General features: G+C 40.7%; 1 protein-coding gene across 22 annotated transcripts in view; it reads right to left on the reverse strand.

Moving 5' to 3' along the window:
• Window positions 1–1,186: 1,186 nt before the first annotated feature.
• The window catches only part of fnbp1b (formin binding protein 1b), a 55,473-nt gene continuing 36,263 nt past the window's right edge, over window positions 1,187–20,396 (reverse strand). For 5 of the 22 annotated variants that reach the window (XM_085280094.1, XM_085280092.1, XM_085280082.1 and 2 more), the window contains 10 exons: window positions 18,415–18,606; window positions 16,654–16,842; window positions 11,867–11,881; window positions 11,527–11,562; window positions 10,227–10,253; window positions 9,034–9,143; window positions 8,815–8,947; window positions 8,276–8,397; window positions 7,993–8,150; window positions 1,187–6,640 (listed from right to left, as the gene is read on the reverse strand). In XM_085280094.1, the coding sequence (XP_085136220.1) occupies window positions 6,462–6,640; window positions 7,993–8,150; window positions 8,276–8,397; window positions 8,815–8,947; window positions 9,034–9,143; window positions 10,227–10,253; window positions 11,527–11,562; window positions 11,867–11,881; window positions 16,654–16,842; window positions 18,415–18,606 (1,161 nt within the window). In that variant the 3' untranslated portion in view covers window positions 1,187–6,461. The remainder of the gene's footprint in view (window positions 6,641–7,992; window positions 8,151–8,275; window positions 8,398–8,814; window positions 8,948–9,033; window positions 9,144–10,226; window positions 10,254–11,526; window positions 11,563–11,866; window positions 11,882–16,653; window positions 16,843–18,414; window positions 18,607–20,396) is intronic. The other 17 variants (XM_085280085.1, XM_085280095.1, XM_085280096.1 and 14 more) reach the window with 11 other exon arrangements.

Raw genomic sequence — 20,396 nt, forward strand, 5'->3', positions numbered from 1 at the left:
AAAAAGGAAAGTTTTTGATATACAAAGCTTTGTGTAACCACAGTGCAGTGTGGCATGGGGGCGGGGGGCTTAGCAATGCAAGTGTGCTCAGGCTATGTTGCAGTTGTACATATTAGCACACAGATTCCAAACCGGGCTACACGTTGCCCAGTGGACCACTGCACAGTGGGGTCGGATATAGGGCCAAATGCTGAATGTTAAAGCCATGTATGAGTTGTAAAAACTGCTGTTACCACTACAGGTAAGCAAATCTGTGTTAGCATTAAAATTGCTTGCGAAGCTAAACAAATAAGCAGCAAAAATTGTTGAAATTATGAATAGAAATATGGAATATTTTACCAAAGACGTGAATGACATGGCTATAGCCGTCTTGAAATATTAGCTTTATGTGAAGTGTGGATTACCATCAGTAATCACGGGTAAACAGCTGTCGTCAATAAACATAAAGAACTGTTTGAGCGCAACTAAAGTCACAAATTAATGGCAGCTTGCTAACCAGCAATGTCTGACTGTAGTAAATGGTAAACTGAAAGCAGTCCAGAGACCAGACTGAAAAATGAGTTCAGCGTTTGTTGAACACATGTGAACATGAGAGGAGGGGTGGATGAAAGGGTTTAAAGCTGACAGACCTCTGGGGGGCATGAGTAGCTTTGGGTACACCACTGCTGTAAAAGAGACTTGTAAAAGGTAGTGTTGCCTTTTCTGATAGTAGATGACTAAATCCAAATGTTGTGCCTTTAATCATAGGAATGGTTGATGTATTCATTAAAATGACTAATAATATAATAAATTATCCACATTTGTATGGTGAACAGCAGAGTAAGAAAAAGTCAGTTAACTGGTTTCACATTTGGATTGTTGTTCCAACAAAGAAGAAATATGAGCAAGTCATTCTTTGCCCTCACAACTTGTAATGCTTTTGTCATTTTTTATCCTTGCATCATTTTAATGGGCTAAATTATTAAAACACGAGTATAAAAATGACAAAAAGAATCTTTAGTTATAAAACAAAGTGTGTTACAAGTGGTCTGTGTTAAGAGTAATTAAATCATAAAGCCCTGCCATCACACTTTATCTGTCTCCATTCACATTGTGTTTTATGGTTCAAGTTGCTGATGCAGTTAATGGTGATTGATGTGACTTTTGTGGCTCATCGAGAGAAGAAAAACAAGCAGACAATACACCGTTTACTCTCCAGGCATATTTAATTGGCACAGTAAACACAATACAAAGTATTCAGTGCTCCAAAACACAAGCATGTGGCCTACCGAATGGAACACAAACGAAAAAGTGCAAAAACACACCATCTGGTAGACCTTACAAAGGAAAAGAAGTCTTACTTTGCAAAGCAGATAAAGTAATGGTAAGACTCTCCATAGTTAAAATAGATGTTTTCCTTTTTAAACTTTATTTATATACTCATATATATTTTCTCTAATTCCATCACGCCATTTCCACTGTACACGCGGGTTATTCTGGGGCATCGACAGAAAAGGTTTGTGGTGGTTTCGTGTCAGAGCAAAGCCTGCCCTAAAGCTACTCTGCCTCATCGGATTTAATCATATCATTTGCCAGACATTGTTTGATCACCGTGATGTGTGAAGCGATGAGAGGGGCGAAAGCAAACGTGGTATTTGATTCAGCAGGGATTTGATCATTCCTTACATCGGCAGTCCAAATGATCAGTACGTCCATCATTCCTCCACACGGGGAGTGTTCATAAAATTCTGCATTAGACAAATATACGATGGCTTCATCCAAAACATAAAAACAATGTAACGGTTACTCATGTTTGCAGTTAAGGGATTTTAGTCCCATTCAGGTACAATAAGCAACAACATATCATTCCAGCTTTAAAAAAAGAAGAGAGGAAAAAAAAGGAAGAAAAAGAGAATCTTCACTCGTCATATATGAAACAAAAATGTTAAAAAATCACGTGCATTATGTGCCATTGAGCAGGGGGAATCAGTGGACATCATTTCTCTACCCTGACAGTTTCATGATTAGAAATTTGCCCCCTCGAGATAATCACATCTTCGTCTCCTCACCATACCACAGCGAACGTCAGCATCGTTCCTCCTCTCAGTGAAACCTGGTTAAGGCCCAAAACGGGTGATGATCGGCGTGTTGTCACATTTCAGTCAAAAACTCACAGGAAAACGATCACAGTATATTTTCATATACAGTAGACAGTAGGTGGAGCTTGTTACAAACATCGGGTGTAACTCATATCTTCATAGGTTTCATTTTTGGGTGCTGCTTGGACCAAGTGGAGCCACTTCCACAAGGTGATTAACTTTAAACTAACAACTTGCATTAGACGCTCTGATCAAAACATAGCAAACTAACACTTCTCATACGTACTGTACTTACAAAAAAACAAAACAACCTTGACCTATCTATGCATGAGATCATTCAGGAAAAAAGAAAAAAACAAAAAACATAATGACACTTTGGGTTCCTATCGTCCTTTTTTGTGATTAAACTACACAAATTTGAGATCACTTACTTTCTGTTAAAAACAGGGAAACATGCTTTCTGAACAGATGACTGAAAAAACATGTACGTAATTAAAAAAAAGAAGAAAAAAAAAGACCCACAGGCACCAAACCCAAACAATAGCATTCAGGTTAATTCAAACAGTATGACTAGGCAATGAGGGTTAACTGAACTTAAAGGCTGGAGGGAAGGGGCGTAAGCAGGCTTAACACCCCCACCGCCTCCTCCAACCCGCCAGCACAGGGGCGAGGAGGAAGACAGGGCAAGCATGCAGCACACCACAATGCTGAGGGACCCCCGCCCTGTTGCAAAAGAAAAGAAAAAACAAAAAAAGGCTTAAAGCAGCCATGGGAGCTAGCCTGAGCCGCCATAGCCTGAGGGAGGGGGGAAGGGCTGTGGAGGTGAGGAAGGGGGTGGGGTGTGGTCAGAGAGAGGAACAGGCACCAGTGACAGAACAAGAAATGGCTGGATGGTATGGATGGTGGATGACACCATCATCTAGAGTTCTGCCCCTTCAGCTGGTCCTGGATATGTGGAAGTGATCTTGGTGAGGAGGAAAGTGGAAACTGTGACACAAAAGACCAACGACCACTGAGATCAAACGAACGTACATGAGAAGCACAGGAGACAAAGACAGATGATTAGCACCTTCAGTTCTTCTGATTCCAGTTAAGTGAAACCTGCAAATACAGAGCTGATTTAAGTGGAAGGCGTGAGTATGAGCATCTTGTGGCGTCAGATGAAGCTGGGATGATTCTGTCTCGAGTCAGTGAGCGAGCGAGCGTTTCATCCACCTGCTTCTTCTGTCCGTCCGCTCCTGTCGGTCTCCGTCCTGTCTCTGACCACACCCTCCTTCATGTATGTGTGTGTGTTTGTGTGTCACAGGGCAAAGGGAAGGAAAAAAGAGAAGTGGCAGAGCCAGGGAAGCCAGCAGCCTCAGTCATGACCGCACATGGTGCGAGCAGTTAGTTTCATTAAAAAGCAAAGCGTTGCTGCAAACAACATAAAGCCGTTTGTGTACTGCGGCTGTGACTGCTGAATGGGGGTTAAAAATGGAGAAGTTATGAGTACTAAATTTTCGATGCGTTCTGTCTAAACTTTTTCTTTTTGTTTGTTTGTTTGGAAAATTCAGATGCGTTCTAATCGGCCGTCTCTCTTTCTTTTAGACTCAGGTCATCTTTCTCTCTGACTCTGTGAGCATGTGAGGAACGTGGTGGTTTCTCCGAGGCTGCTTGCCCTGCCATTCCTCAGCCAGCCTCACACTTTTAGGAATCTGTAATTCAAAAAGGAAAATACAAACAACAAAAAATAACAAAAAGAAGAGTTAGCTTTAAAAAGAAGTGAAGACCAACCCATATATTCAGATATGGAGAGGAGGTCATTGCATTAAATATGAGACTACATTAAACTGGTACTACTACTGTATCTCCAAGAAAGACGTGTGTTGTACGACCTGAATTAACACAAACATGCATCTGTTTAACTAAAACCACTGGGCTTGAATGCATGTTAGAATGAAATGGCTGTACTATCACAACACGCTGTAATCCTGTTACGATAAAACTCCCACAAACGCCACAGCACACACCAAATTTCACAATTTCTGTGTGTTAAACCTGATGTAGAGTTACACCTCGCACATACGGCCATGCTATGGCTGTAACAAATCTTCAAAACTGATACAAGGGACCCTCCAACTCCCAAAATCATACTATATCTGGCCTGTAGTACTATTTTTAGATCTGTGGTGTCAAACATAAGACCAAGGGTCCAGAATCGGCCTGGCAAAGACTCCTAACCAGGCCCACTGGACAGCTTTGGAAATTTCTTTATAAGTTTTCCAGCTTAATCTTTAATGATAAAAAACAGCCTATAACTATTCACACTACACTAAAGTAATTCGGTTATAGAAAAAAAAATGAAATGACAGAAACGTTTTGTTTTGTTTTTTTTAAATGTGTATACAGTAAAAAAAAAAAAAAAAAAAAAAAAAAAGGTCTTTTCTGTGAATTAACAAAAGAAAAATGCTATTAATTACAGGGCAGCCAATGTGCTACACCTAAAACTTTTTCTGTAATTTGTTTCTTACCATTTAAGCCCAAAGAGTCATTCTAACAGATTTCTGTCATTTACTACAGCAGCTTTTCTTTATTATGTACAAAAAACTGAGATGTCCCGTTGAAATTGCACCTTATTTTAAAAAATTATATTAAGATATCTCAAAGTTTAAATGTTTAATTTGACTTTTTTTACACTTACAGAAAGAGGAGTAGAATGGGTATGCAGCTATATGTGGTCCACAGTGTGAAATGCTTTTGTCATCCCTGATCTAGACTGTTTTGGTGCGAGCAGATTTATGTAAAACCCGTTTACCTAAACTGTCTCACTGGGCATTCATAGCAGAGTGACAGCATGTACGATCGTGGCTCAGGAGTTAGTAGTTCGTCTTGGAATCGTAAGGTTGCCGGCTCGAGCTCGGACAGTCTCGGTCGTTGTGTTCTTAGGCAAGACACTTCACCCTACTGGTGGTGGTCAGAGGGCACGGTGGCGCCAGTGACCGGCAGCCTCGCCTCTGTCAGTGCAGCTGTGGCTGTAGCTACAATGTAGCTTGCCATCACCAGTGTGTGAATGGGTGGATGACTGAATGTGGGGTAAAGCGCTATACAAATACAGGCCATTTACCATTTACATCAATGGTGCCCCCCTCTGCTAATGTTAGCTAGCTGCATGGTTTTTACAGTTAGTGGATGTAGTTGCACAGTAAGAAAATAGCACTAGAGGCCAGAGGAAAAATGTGTAAATTCTATTTTGAGGTGAGTTGTGTCTTTAAAAGAGTGAGAGTGATTTTTGAGAGAGCCCTGATCTTGGAAAAGAGTAACAGAGCACTGAAACGACCTAGAGGCTACACACACACCATGCTTTTAGTGTAAACACTTCAGAGACCGAAGCAAACAAACCACAAAGCTTTAGAGTCATGACCAGCTCCATATCCCAGCTCAGCCTCACCATACATAGTTTACTTCAGCTAATACTTCAGTCCTTTATTCTTTTACCACTGGCCTGCAAAAAAGGACCAGAACAACCCAACACTGTCATTATCAAAAGGTGAATTTAGAAAAAGGAAACATTATAAGGCGGCTATTAATGTTATTAAACTGGACAATATTTTAAAAAATGACCCCTTACAGGGGAAAATAACTTGTTCTTGTTGTAACAACACTGTAATTTATCTAGAGCATGCAACACTTGAGAGGCAGCAGCATGATTTTTAATCTAGTTTAACCTACAAAAATATCTCTTGATATGTCTTCATACTGTACAGCTGATTTAAATTACATTTGCTTGATTGCACATTGAGCATTCTTTCTTTTTAGGTACGTCAAGTGACCAAAACACAATAACGTCTAAAAATGTAACTTTGAGTTGATGGTCACTGCCTCTTCACATGGTGCTTACATTCACTCAGCTGATTTATCACCACACAGATTCAGCTTTGGCCACAGTTCTGGCTCAAAGTCTTAATTAACAGTGTTTTTATTTGAGTAGAATATTGTTATTCAACATTTTAAAAGCTAAAAGAAAATCAAATACTGAATGTCTCAAATATACAGGTGATCACTGTTAGGTGCTGATTTGCGCCATCATGAGCTTTGAGTGTGCCATGTTTTATTTTCAATGACCACTAGGTGGCACTGCCGTGAATAAGAGAGGCTTCACCTCAAACACTTCTTAGACATGATATCTGATTGGCACAGCTCACGCTACCAGAAACAACTTTTCCAACTGTTATGAGGCACAATGGACAAATCCGATTGCTCCTTCTTTGTGGAGCGGCGTGAAGTGTCTGTGTGTGTGTGTGTGTGTCTGAACTAGCATCTATAATCTCTGCAACTTGCCCCATTCGTTCAGCACATGAATGGAATACAGAGTAACAAAAACTGTCATAGCAAGAACTTGCTGAGTTAAATGTATGTCATAGCACCTTTGGCATTCGTTTCCAAAAACACTTCAACGTAGGATGTGGGCACGTATCCTTCCTCATCCTCGTTCCTCCGCACGCGTGTCCAGCCATCTCCTTTGTCTTCTTCTATGACGTACAACAGCTCACCCTCAGCCACGGAGATGGTGCCCTCATTGTGACCTGCAGGAGAGAACAGCCGCAAACCAACAGAAGATAAGAACGCTGGCTTTGTATATTAATAGGAACCATGTTGATTAGTAGCGCACTTTGAAAATCAGAGATGCAAGAAAAGAGGAAGCAAAACCAGATGCTGTACAGCAGGGATATAGTCAGAGACTACTTGTAGAAACTCCACAGGCACTTTAACATGTCCTGAGTCAACATATATGAATAAGCACAGGTAGTTTTAACAATTAGTAGTGCTTCATGTGATCCACCCATTTTAACAGAAATTCTAAATTTAATCTATTTCTGAAAAGTAAACATTTATGGATACATTAGTTAGGAAAGTGTTACTCAGTGTAAGCCCCTCTTATTCAGTTTTGGAGCTGGGGGGCTGGGGTTGGGGAGCCAAGATGTTTGAGGCCCTACAAAAAACCATAACCAGATAATTAAGGGAATACAACTCCAAGATGAACGTTATTGTTTTTTGTGATGTCGTTATGTGGTTAAACTTTGCTGCTTTGTTAAATGTTGTGCTTTGCTCAAGTAGATCTCAATAGACCAGATTCCAGTAAGTTTAATCTTTTACGCTGTACTTGCGTAACACAATTATGTGGAAACCTTATCTGTAATCAAATTGCTTTTTTGAGAGTACACTCCTTTTTTACTTTTGAACAAATGTTTGAGTATGAAGGTTTTATGCCAAAACACAAGGTATACAGGGCGGTGAGCTCTCTGGAAATATGTGTAACTGTAATTCATTTACGTGACTGTAATCTGCAACAGTAGGGACTGGGGTTATTCCTGGGACTTTTCTCTCATTTCTTGTTGCCAGTAGGGCGGGTAGCATTTGGTTATGTAGCCTTGCTGAAAGAAAAACCCTCCAGAATGACTGCAGTATTACAGAATTACTTTATTACTGCTATTCTAATATTCATGATTATGACTCATCAAAGGTCTGAAAAACTGAAAAACAACTGAAAAACTAGTTTAACTTATACAATGAACCACAATTTCACCGTTAACCCAGCAATCGCTACAGCTAAAGTAAGATAGATCTTTACCGCCTCTTTATATGCACTGAGCTTTATGTTTAGCAGCTTTGAATAATTTTCCAAATTTGATTTTGAAATAGTGCAACTGAGAAATGAGTGTATTTTTATTCATACTCCTCCACACATTTGAACACAAAGATCGCATCCCTACTCCTCCTCATTCAGAGGAAACAAACTCCTCCATCCGTTTTCCATCAGACTCAGGTTCAGCTTATTTCCAGAAATAACGGGACCTCAGCAGCAGCCACCAGCCAACGAGCAGGCTTCATACTTACATTGACCGTTTTTATTTTAAACCAATGTGGCTGCAGTTACCTTCGAAGGGATACAAGGCTTTGCAGGTGCCGATGGTAGGCAGGACCTCCTCATCATCAAACTCGTCATCGAACTCCGTCGTGGTGGTTGGGGTGGGGATGGGTTGGGCTTTGACCTGAACCTCTGAATTCTGCTCCTCTGTGTAGCTGCCATCCGGGCTGCTCAGGGGCCAACACACACACAGTAAATATACTGTGAAAACACACATCGATTTCTTCCCAAAAAGTCATGTGTGTTACAAACTCTGGGTTCTGTGGCTGCTTTTTGCCAAAGTATACCATACCTCTCTCTGTCCTGTGCACAGTTGTTGCTCACTGTTGTGCTATTCTGGGTCTCATAGAGTCCGCTTTTCCGGTGTGAATCACTCTTAGACGGCATCCTCTCCTCCACCTCTGCTAACCAGCCCTGAAACACACGCAATCATTATTTGGCTCTAGCTTTTCATTTTTATTACATGACAACTTGGACGAATGACAACTTGAGGAATTCTTTTTATCTGTGATAACTTTACATTCGGCAAGGACCTAGCACAGAACGAACACCTCATCCTTGCATTCCCCCATTTATTTACACGGTTAAACCAGGCCATTGTTCTGGGACTTCTCTCTCTGCACAGAGAACATGGAACATGCAGCCAATCCCTGCAGCTGCCTTGCATCTTCTCCTAATATGGATAAGCGACAGTCTTCTTTGGAATTACCCCAGCTGGAGATGTGTGTCTGAGCTCCTCATTATTTACTGTTTCAGATAAACCAAACAACACAGCCTTGCCAACATTAACACTCAAAAAGGAATAGGGGCTCAGACAGACACTGAACTTACCTCAAATTTCTGTACTTCAGACTGGAGCTTCTCAATGTTTTGACCTATTTCTGTTAGCCGGGGGTCCACACTGGCCGGGTCTCCCATCTGAGGGTTCTTTATATACACGTCTTTCATCTTAGTCAAAGCATCTCTGGAAGAGCAAGTATTTGTAAGTCTTTGAGGCTTCAGAACAGAATGGAAAGATTTATAACGCTAGATTAAAACCCCTCTGAATACCTCTGGTCCATTTCTTTTTGTATGTCTTTACTCAGCTCATCGATCTTGCCCTGCAGCTTCTTCCTCCTCTGCTCTGGCGGCAGGTGACTGAAGTCCTCCGGTACAGAACCCTGAAAAAAAAAAATCACACCATGGAAACTTTTTTAAATACTCAAAGAAAATAACCAACTTCAGTAATCCTTTTTGTGCCTTAGCAGGAATCAGTTTTTGATAGGTGCAGTATCTCTCTCTGTTTTTGGGGTTTTTTCTATTTTTTTTTTTAACCCTGTGAAACAAGACTCAGGGATAAATGGGTATCAGGGTAAATAAATGGAGCTCCTGTTAGGCTTTAACTGAATCACTGAAGGAGATACTGCAGCCGCTCTCTAACACACTCTGTGATATTTAGGATGTTTAGCTCTGTAGACTTGAGGCCTTTCACCTATTCAGTCGCCACACCTAATTTAGAGCTCTGTAAATGCAACGGAAATGTAATAACGTTTTGGCCACATCCTTTCATTGCATATAGTGTTTCAGGGTCAGCTAGCTAATGGATCTGTTCTCTGACAGGAACGGCTCTTTCTTAAAATGAAGGTTATATGAGCTGCAAGAGGTTGGCTTGACAGGAGTCATGTTTCCTGCTGAGACTGTAATACTGAATAGAATGAGTCATGCTGCTCCGCTGCCTCTCAGTCTTTCTGTAAACATCTGTAAACAAAGCATCAAAACTAATAAATAAATTGATCAGTAAGGATAAGGTAATTAACTAGCTGCTTCTGTAAGTCTTGGAATAACTCAGAAATGTTGGTACTGCAGTACAGCTTACTTGATACATGGTTTAATTTTTTGGACCCTATATATATATATATATACTGCGTTCAAGCTACTATTGTTGTTTAAAAACAATTGACTATCCATAGGTTTTAATGATAGGATTTCGCAATAAGATGCAATGAGGCCTTTGTTTTATATTGTTACTCCATTTGGGGCAGCATTGTGGTTCAGTGAGTTTATGATTAGCTGGAAAAAAAGAACGAAAATAGTGACATATCGGCAGAAAATCTTTGAACTGTGTGGACTGAAGAGGTCAAGGCCTGTGATTGGATCTCATTGAGATGGGTCACAGTGGCACCACAGGAAATAAATGCTGGATCTACAGCCTGGAGGTCAGGATTCACATCACATGAGCCAGATAGTTACCACGGCAACCTTACCCCTTCTCCCCGTATCAGCATGCAACACTTAAAGGCATGCAACACAACAAAGATCTGTCAGTCAGCATGCAGGCATGTCATGCTCTCGTATCAGTGAAACATCACAGTACAGAAATGACTCATTAGTGTTTACGTATCCACGTATCCTCAGACTAGTGAGGCACTACGATCTAAATGTAAATTTATTCTACGTGATTAAATTTAATCAATAAACAAACTAAAACTATATGCAGGCATTTAGTAACTTGATGTTGTAGTCAATAAAGTTGATGGACTGTTAGAAAAGGTTCAAACTGATCAGTCTTATTTGACTCAGGCACTGACGTACAAAAACAAACCAAGCATATGCTGTAAAATGTCAACATTTTAAAAAAAAATTTTAAACTGTTTAAAATTTGCGAAAATGCACTTGTTGACTTTCTTTTCAGAAAAGAAACTCATGTCTGTACAAATATGCTTAACATAAAGACTGGAAGGACAGGGAAACGGCTGTCCAGAGGGGAAGATCTCCTCCTTTCTGCCTTGCATGAAGGGCGATACTCTGATGTTATGTTACATCAACTACTTCTTCTTTGAAGCTATGCACCATCCCATCAACACTCCCCCTGTGCAAAGCAACTTACAAATCAACATGGAGAGACACGACTCGGACTCATGTGGATTTTTGAAAATGAATTTTGCTTAATTATCCACTTAAAGCTTTTTAGTTTTGTTTGCCAGAAACACAAAGAGATTCTCTCTGATCCGCTTTGATACTAAAGGCGAGTCACAGGCAAAGCAGGCAGGCCATTTCTCCAACTGGGATATACCAGTTAGCCCTAAAAACAGATATGAGTTTCTCGTCTTATTGCCAATACCTAATTAGTCCATTTTGGGGTTTTTTTTTCACATATTTAAACAGGTAAAACAGATAAAGTACTGTTAGAGAACTTTTAGGTTTTTCTGCATAAAGCCAGGACAGCTGTTTCCCAGTACTTCCAGTGTGTATCACTATTATCCCTTAACAAACCATAAACTGAATGTTTCAAAATATGAAAAGGATTCCCAAAAGTATTAAACAATTTCACTAATCCTTATGTTTTGAGGAAATCCTCGCTAGTGTTAGATTTACAAACCACACACAAAAATATCAATAAATCAATAAATGGAACCGAAGTGGCATGCAGTGTAAGGACAGGAGCTCGCTTTCTACAGATCGGCAATTAGTATATGTTACAGGGACATACAATCAGCTGAGACAAGAAGGACTACGAGACAGACTAAAGGACAGACAAATAAAACACAGAGTAAATCTGATCACCTCAATGAGATTCCGGACGTGGGAATTGAGTGTGATCTGCATCACAGAGACCACAGACACATTTTGGGAGAGACAAAACGGGAACACAATCACAACATAAAAACAAACAAACAAACATAACACAAAAATGAGACAGCGACGTGAGTCTCAGGTCCATTGTTGTGTTACAGCAAAACTTAATTAATAATTAAATTAGATCCAAAACAAATAAAATGAGAAAAAAAAGAGCACACCAAAAAATCAGCGTACAGAACGTTATTGAGACTGTGTTACTGGGACGACGTCACATGCGTGCTATGGTCATGCCGCTACGGTCGTGCAGTTATACGGTCATGCTTACCAGCTTGAGAGAAAGCTTCATGGGGGGAGAAGAGAGAAAAATGGCGAAGAGCAGGAGAGAGAAACAGACAACAGATAAAAGTCAACATGAGGAGAATATTACGGCCATTTGTTTTATTTTCCTTTCAACAAAAATAGTTTTATAATAATGTTTTACTCTGCCAGACTTCACCATAAAAGGAAAAGAGGGTAAAGTAGTTAAAACTTCAAGAATCTGATTTATATACTAGCTGTGTAATTACAAAAAAAGCTCTATCAGAAACGATTTTAGCTACTAAGACCCCGCTCTTTTTTTTCATGTGGTGAAGTTTAACATTTCTAACATGATGAATTCATGAGAAATGGGAAGAAAAGTTGGCTAACAGGCCAACCTACTGCAAAAGCATGAAGTCACTGAGAAAAATTAAGGGAAGACAGATGCAAATTAAGAAGTAGAGGGAGAATGACAACGACGACAGAGGACAATGTACCCTTTACTTCTTGATCCCGCTCTGCTGCCTACACAATGACACACAGGGCACAGCAGAGGGCGCCAAAAGCATGTTACCACATTAGCAGGTCCATATGTTGACATGGAGGCAGATACTGTACACAGACAAACTGGAGAGATGCTTTCAGAAACCAAATATTCACACTCGTGAAGAACAGCTTAGAAATAGACGGGTCTCTAAATTTTGCAAACTCAAGTGGCTCAGTGAAAGCCAAAAATTAAAACAGCGATAGAATTTGGCGAGGGACTTTGGAGAGGATATGGTTCTGAATACAAAGAACAGAGCAGGTTAACAACAACAACTGGTTGGTAGAGCCAGAGCAGATGACTTGTAATCCTGTTAAAAGGTCACATGCTGGTGCACCGAGGAGCTCTACTCACTTAGATCCACTAATCAAGTCATCCACCTGTGAATGGCCTTTTATGGTCATTGCTATGTGATCCCCCCCCCACCCAACACACACACACACACACACACACACACACACACACACACACACACACACACACACACACACACACACACACCTTCACATGTATAAAAACTACTTTGTAGAAGTGCAGGCAAAGACACAGGCCTTTGCTTCTGTCACCGGTGGGTCATATATGGACTTTGTATCCGGAAATGAAAAAGAGAAATTTTTGTCTGAAAGTTGATAAAAACTGAAGTGAAAGAATCAAGTAAAGCTGGTCCAAAAGATCCTTTCATATTCTTTCTCACAATTTAAATAAAAGCTATGTTTGATGTTTTTGTGAAATTAAAATGTTTATAGAATAATTAGCTAAAAAGTCTAAGCTGGTCTGCTTCTGTACGACACATTATACTCCAATTTTATGCTCCCTTTCTAACAACAGGCCAGAAAAAAATGTGAAAATTAGCCTTTTAAGCTAGCTTCGACTTTTGCATTCATCATTGCATTGAGGACTTGTTTTCCTTTGAACAAAACTGTTTGCACTCATCAGCCTGGCTTTCAGGATTTCTCAGCGCTACCTGACGAGCAGCATAACTTCTTTTCTGCTGTCGGTTGCTTTCGGTTTTGTTTACAGTGGGTTTCCTATAAATTAGCAGCTTGAGTCAATAACTGCTGTTCATTTTTACATTTATGTCTCTAGCGGTTTGTTTTATTACTAAGTTTATGTGTGATTTATCATGGGACCACTTAAAAGCTGCAGCTTTCCGTAAAGAGCGTTTTAGATTTGTTCTTGAGACAGACACAGATCAACAGTTATATTACAGACAGATAACACTGCTGCACTATGGCACACCAGCACAAAGAAAGCCCCAGAGGGGTAAATTCTGGGTACTGTAAGCTGGACCCAGACCCAAAGTGTAACCAGCACCTCGTGTCATACAGCCACATGAGGTTTAATAAGTAAAGAGCGGTAATTCCTCAGTATCATAAATAGCGTCCTTATAACTCTCACATCCTCAGGTGCTTGTGACACTTTGTGAATTGACCCCTTGTAGATGCTCAGTGGGGAAGCCCTGAAACAGCTGCGAGACACAGCAGACCCCAAGCTGGCACATGTGATGAGGGATGAAGTCATCATTTTCTAAAATCATTCTTCCGACTCTGCACATGTCACAACCATGTGATCAATACTGAGCCAAACACAGACACTAGCCTCCTTTGTGAGCATGTTTTGCTTCATTAATGGTGAAAATTTCCTCAGACAATTATTAATGAGGCTACTGCCTGTGTTATACATGGCTTTTACTAATCACACACATCCACAACTATTCAATGTTTATACACGCCAAATACACACCTGTTGTCTCTCTCTCTCTCACACACACACACACACACACACACACACACACACACACACACACACACACACACACACACATATCTGGTGTGGTGCTCACTGAAGCCGAACACACACACACACACACACGCACGCACGCACGCACGCACACACACACACACACACACACACACACACACACACACACACACACTTACAACATATTGCCTTGCTTCAAAAGCATACGTGGGTCTGCCCAGAGTCCTCTTCATTAGCTCTTTGTGATAAATGAGAGAGCGCGGAGATTGTTGCTGTGTGGTCATCAGAGAGAATAAAGCTTTGTCAATAAGAACTTGGGAAACAACACTGATGTGCTTGAGCTCTTATACTGTATGCTGCCTTAATTTGACTCTCAAGACACAGACGCATTTTCTTTTTTCTCAGAAGCAACACACGTGCACGCACACATACAGTGACTGGGGATGAATTAGACATCTCATATGCAGTGCACACAAGCTCTCCTGCAGGTGTAGACATCCTGCCATTGCGCGGAGACACAACACCCCACCCCCACAGACACGACTACAGCAACACTTGTGTATTTTATTTGTTTTCCTACAGCTGTAATGACAGAATGTGACTGTAAGAGATTTTATTGGTGGATTTTCAAACAGGGATTATGCTGGAGTTACATTTGAGTCTTTTCAAGACAATAACCAAGGGAAAGTAATTATTTAGTATATTATATTACTTTTTAGGTTAAACATTTTCTGAATCAAATTAAATGCTGTGTACCCATATACGCAACACAAAAAGGATGGATGGATTAAGCAATGATAAATGGTTTTTATCATGTAGGGCTTTAGGCAAATTACCTTTTCCCATTATGACATGGTGAGCTCCCTACTCTAGCTCTCCAAAGCCTTCTGCACATGCACTGTCTTCTGTCACGATACCACTTTTTGATTCAGTGAGTAACATCGCTGAGAGGTCACAGGCACGTACAAAACCACATCTTAACATTACCACATACGTTAGTCCAATATATTTAGACTTCCTACAGACTTATGATGATGACCCTAGTTTGAAAAGACAGTAGAAGAAAAAGGAAGAGAAAATAAGCCTTTTACCTCCAAATGGTGATAAAGTGCTTGTTACCATGGTTACCTACATTTTTGATGTTTTATTAGATTTATTCCAAAAAGAAAGCAATATTTTAACACGGTAATCTACATCAACCAGCATCTAAACACAGAAAATAAACTTCCACTAGATGTAAAAACACCTACAGATCAATTCAATGCACCCTCGTTAGGAATGGAAAGCAGTACTGATGAATTTAAAGATCTCCACAAGGCTTTCCGGTCTGATAAAGCTTTTAACCTTTAAACCTTTATTCAGCCTTTCTTATACCATGAAATGTTAGAATAAGGTCAAACTTCAGTTTAATCTGTGCATAGTTGAAAACAATGCATCTGATTTAACTCTTTTTATCTGTCTTCTCATGAGCTGTTGCAACACATCCGCTTTTAGAAACATGCACTTCCTGATAGACCTGCTCGAAAGAAATACGCACTTCCCTCTGCACTGCCTCATTTGAATCATTTCCTCTTCGATACTCACACACTGCACTACTGCAACACATTGTTCTTTTGCCTTTTCAGACGTCATGTTAGCACCAATTCAAACCAATGTTTTTACTCTGAACTGCTCCCATTTCAAATTATGAGCATAAACAAAAAAACGATATTTGTGGAGTCCGGAAGGAACATTGGGAGTTACAGCCCATTCCTGAGGTCACGGACAACTGGAGAGTGAAGTAAGAAAGGACAGGAAAGCATGCTGTGACCTTCCCCAGCAACTGTCGCCTGTATCTCTACAAAACACGCACTGGACTTTAGAGCAGAAATTGTGATGACACACACAAGGGCACTGGAGAGGTGCTGATAAAACCATCCCTCAGGAAGTTGTCTAAACTTACTCTCCCACCATACCAATCGCTTGATTCATACTTGAAGGTTTAACCTTCTTCTTGGTTCCTAGCACGTGCAAAAACCCAAAACAATCTGCCTCCAGCATAGACTGCAGAGAAGAGCACAGGGAGCAAGTGCAGTCTTCATGCTACTGCCAACACTGCTTAGGCTCCTTAGTTTCTGTCAGAAGGGGAAGGTGGTAGAGAGGGACTGTCATTGTGAGCACAGTTAATCTGAAGAATGAAGGGACAAGATGAAGAGGCTGTTGGTGAGTAGGACACATACCATGGAGTCAATAGGTAATGGTAATGCTCTACAGAAGCATGCTAGAGAAGCACAAAAGCTGAGCACTGTATGAGTGAAGGTGGGACACTTGTTGGAGGTCGCGTTGCTTACACTTGATTGGTTACTGGCAACAGAAGTAATAATGATGCTGTAGCCATCATGACCATCCAAGAAAGCTCAGCACGTCTTTGGATTATTCACTCATACAGTGTAGCAGCCACACAGCTCAGGTACAGGTGTACAGACACACAAACACAGGCACAAAGCTGGCTTGGACACACACACACTTACCCCTCGCCTCAGGCTCCGGAGGCAGTGCATTTTGGGTTTGGAGGCCATGAAGTCGTTGAGGCGGTGGGAGAGGGGCTCCTTGTGCTGCTTGGGAGACTGGGGGTCGTTGGGAACAGCAGAGGGTGAGGGTGGGGATGAGGCTGGGGGGGCAGGTGGGGGCTGGTGGGGGGACGTTAACAGGGACATAAGCTACCAATAAGAGAGGGAGCCGTGACGGAGAGGAAGAGGAAAAACGTGGAAGAAGAAGAAGAAGAAGAAGAAGAAGGGGTCGAGAATCCAACGAAAAAAGACAAAGGAGGAAAAGGAGGAGGGAACACAAAACAAAATAAATAAGCCTCCTACAAATATTAAAAAATAAACACACGCAACAGAAAACCCAAAGGAACATAAAAGACAACCAAAGGGATGTCAAACCCAGAGTAGCAGTTATGTTGTGGGGAAAAATAAACTGTTCAACACATAAAACATAAAAAAATTAAAGAATTAAAAAGAACAAAATGACCAGAGTGAGTAGAAAGCGCACAAACGTGTTAAAGCAAGCAGATGCACAAAGCAAACAGCGAAGAGTTTCAAAGCGCATGCCGGCTTCCATTTTAGAAACCACCGTTTGAGTTTTGTTTTTTTACTTTCCCAACCTCGTCAACATGCCAGCTAAGACGAGTAATTCACCACATCCCCGAGGATAACAGCTGCTGAATTTGAGGCCATCATCAGCCTAATCTAATTGCTTATTGCGGCTCTAAAACATCTGACTGCATAATTCATCAACCAGCAGTTAAGGAGAGAGAGTGAAGCAGTGATGAGTTTTAGGATACCACATGATGCACATTGCACATGCACTGGTGCGCGATTAAGAAATCTTTTTTTTTATTCTGTAAACCAATATTGTTTTTGTGTTTCTGTTGGCATGCATGTGTCCTTGTGTGCATGTACAGTGTAAATACCTCTCTGTACACTATGCTCCCAAATTCTGCCTTTATAAGTTTGCCTTAATTTTGGGAGGTTGCACCATTTTCTGCACACCAGGGTTTCTCATGTAGCATTGCACAAACTCGCTTTCTCCCTCACCCACACAGACGTGCACACACACACACGCGCACACACTCACAAACGATTGCTCAATCACACTCTGTTCTAATTCAATACCAACAGTGCCACCAGCCCATAAGACAGCCAGAGATCAGTCTTGATGTTTAGACACAGGAAGCTAAAGGAAGCTACTCAAGGATGATCAGTCAGTGGAAAAGTACTGAGGGAAGACTGTTACATCAGATCCAAGAGGAAGTTAATATCTGCCACTTGAGTCCGTTCATAGAGTGAAAAGTAGAAATATATTAGTGTGTGTTATGAAAGGGAGGCTCCAAAATCGGTGAGGGTGATTGCCAGGGGAGGAAACGGGTGGCAAATAATAACAACAAAAATGGCAATAATAACAGAGAACTAGCAATAAATTTCTGAAGTTAACATAGTGAACAAAAGTCAAAAAAATCTATTAAAAATATATAAATTTAATACAGAATCAACACCAAGACTGTAACACACACTACAAACACTGAACACATATATTTCTACAGCCACTAAATAAAAAGTCATAAGAACAAACATAATGGGACCTGTAATATCCCTCCACCCCAGCCCATATAAATCTCCTGAAAGTGCAAAGTGAGCTCCAGGCGAGGAAACTGCACCACAACTAGTGATGTTTTGCAATACGTTCGGGTGTAGCAGTGATTTTTGAGTAAGGTGTTCATTCATTGTTACCTTGTTCTTGTTCTTAATGAAAGGCCACAGTTTGCTTTTGGCCTTGACACCAGGCTTCTCTTTGCTCTCTTTGGTGTTGGACAGGCTGGTTTCAGATACTGTCCTCTTCATGGCCTGGCCATAGTCCTCAAACTCTACATCTCCTGGGGGCTCGAAACCGGACTTGAAGGACTCCACCACCTGCTTAGAGTCCTAGTGAGAGACAACAGTTGCAGCAGTTAGCAGAACCCTTAATCCTGGAACCTCTTTAATTGCGTCAACGACTTTTTCAAAGTAGCTTTTCAGATACCAAACAATAACTAAAGGGAGGGTCTTTGTTGTTTGAGAATGTATCGAGCAACATAGGTCTGGTGATTATACGCAACACAAATGTGGCCCGGTGACTCAGTTGTTTATATCACTTTCTCTCTGATAACAATTCAAGAGTGTGTCAAGAAAGAAGAGAAGCTGGAATTACTCAGTTTGTGGCCTACAGAAGAAAGAGGAAAAGGCCTAAATCTGTCAGGCAGGAGTTATGAGCAAACACTGAGGTCGGGGATACAGCCAGGCTTCTCAGACACAGGAAGACGCACATTCATCAGTTGCAGTGCACACCAGCCTTTCTGAACTGATAATAGCAAAGGGTCTGGTTGGAGTTAGGATCAGGGGGTCAGAGATCTGCTCTTGTGTCCTCCATATGTGAGAGAAGAAGAAAAGAGGAAGAGTATCTGCCAGAGGAAAAGTAGCATGTGATGTGTTATTCCCTGCCCTTGTTTACTCCAGCACAGAATCATCTTCCTGGAGCCTAGCCAAGGACACACACATACACAGCTACACATACACAAACTATGTGATCCCTGCGGATGGTTTCGGGTTTTTTTGTCATACAGCAGGCAGCCAACATGTGACAGCTCAATATATCACACTTTTAAACACAGGCAAATGCTGCTCTCCTTTTACCTATTTAAATAATAAATAACTATAAGCAATGAGACACAACCTTAATCCTTGGTTTACGTTTTCTTTAAGGAATTGTCTGACATATTAGAAACTGCCTTGTTCTCTTTCCAGGAGAGATAAATGACAAGACTGATAAACCTCTCACATCTATGGCCAGCTTTCTAAACTTAGCATAAAGACTAGAAACGGGGCAAGATTTAACACATTAATGTGTGCGCTTTACAGCTACTCATAGCTAGCCTTTGTTACCATTTACCAGAGTTAGGCTACCTAACTCTGTGTTACTCTGTTCAACTAAAAACCATGTCTGTTAACCGGCATTCATCATCTTTAAGGTAAAAAATAACGGTGTTGAAGTTTGCATTTTATTCAGATCCACTTTAAACATATTTGAATAAAAAAGAGTAGCCAAAAAGGAAGCACTAAATGCCTAATTCTCTGTGACTTTTCGTAATATATTCTCAAAAACGCCTTCACTTGATAAATGCTCCTAAATATACGTGTCTTTCAGATTTCACATCCCCAGTGTGCAGCTCTGTCAGAAATGGTAATCCTACAGCCAAAATGGATATAATCCTAATGACACAATCACTCTTACTATTTCAGTCTTTATAAGTTTCCTTCCAAAACCACACATATTACACAATTGCTTTCACCAGGTGTGAAGTACATCTGTTGAGGGATTAATGGAATTTTCTGTCTAATATCAGGGTAATACCCCTTTAAGGAGGAGTATTTTTAACACAGAAAGCTAAAGAATTAGTGACATACAAGCTAAAGAAATGTATGTCACTAATTTTCCTTACTGTAAGAGGGGACTATAGTAATTGAATAAGCTTGTACAGCTTTTCTATTTACGACAAGGTCCTCCCACTTTGTTTGGAGAGGCGAGGTGTTTTCACCTTTTAACAAGTCCCCCAAGACTTCAACTACTTGTTGTTTAAGTGAAAGCATAATTGGGATTGTGTGGGTTGTCAGTGATAGACTGGCTGATTGAGTAATAACCCCCATACAGTGATGGGTTAACCAAGACCTGGTTAAGA

This window comes from Mchenga conophoros, linkage group LG7 (genome assembly GCF_057382185.1).
Source record: "Mchenga conophoros isolate Kocher_MC1m ecotype Shallow Benthic linkage group LG7, M_conophoros_male_GT1.1, whole genome shotgun sequence".
NCBI classification, from domain to species: Eukaryota; Metazoa; Chordata; class Actinopteri; order Cichliformes; family Cichlidae; genus Mchenga; species Mchenga conophoros.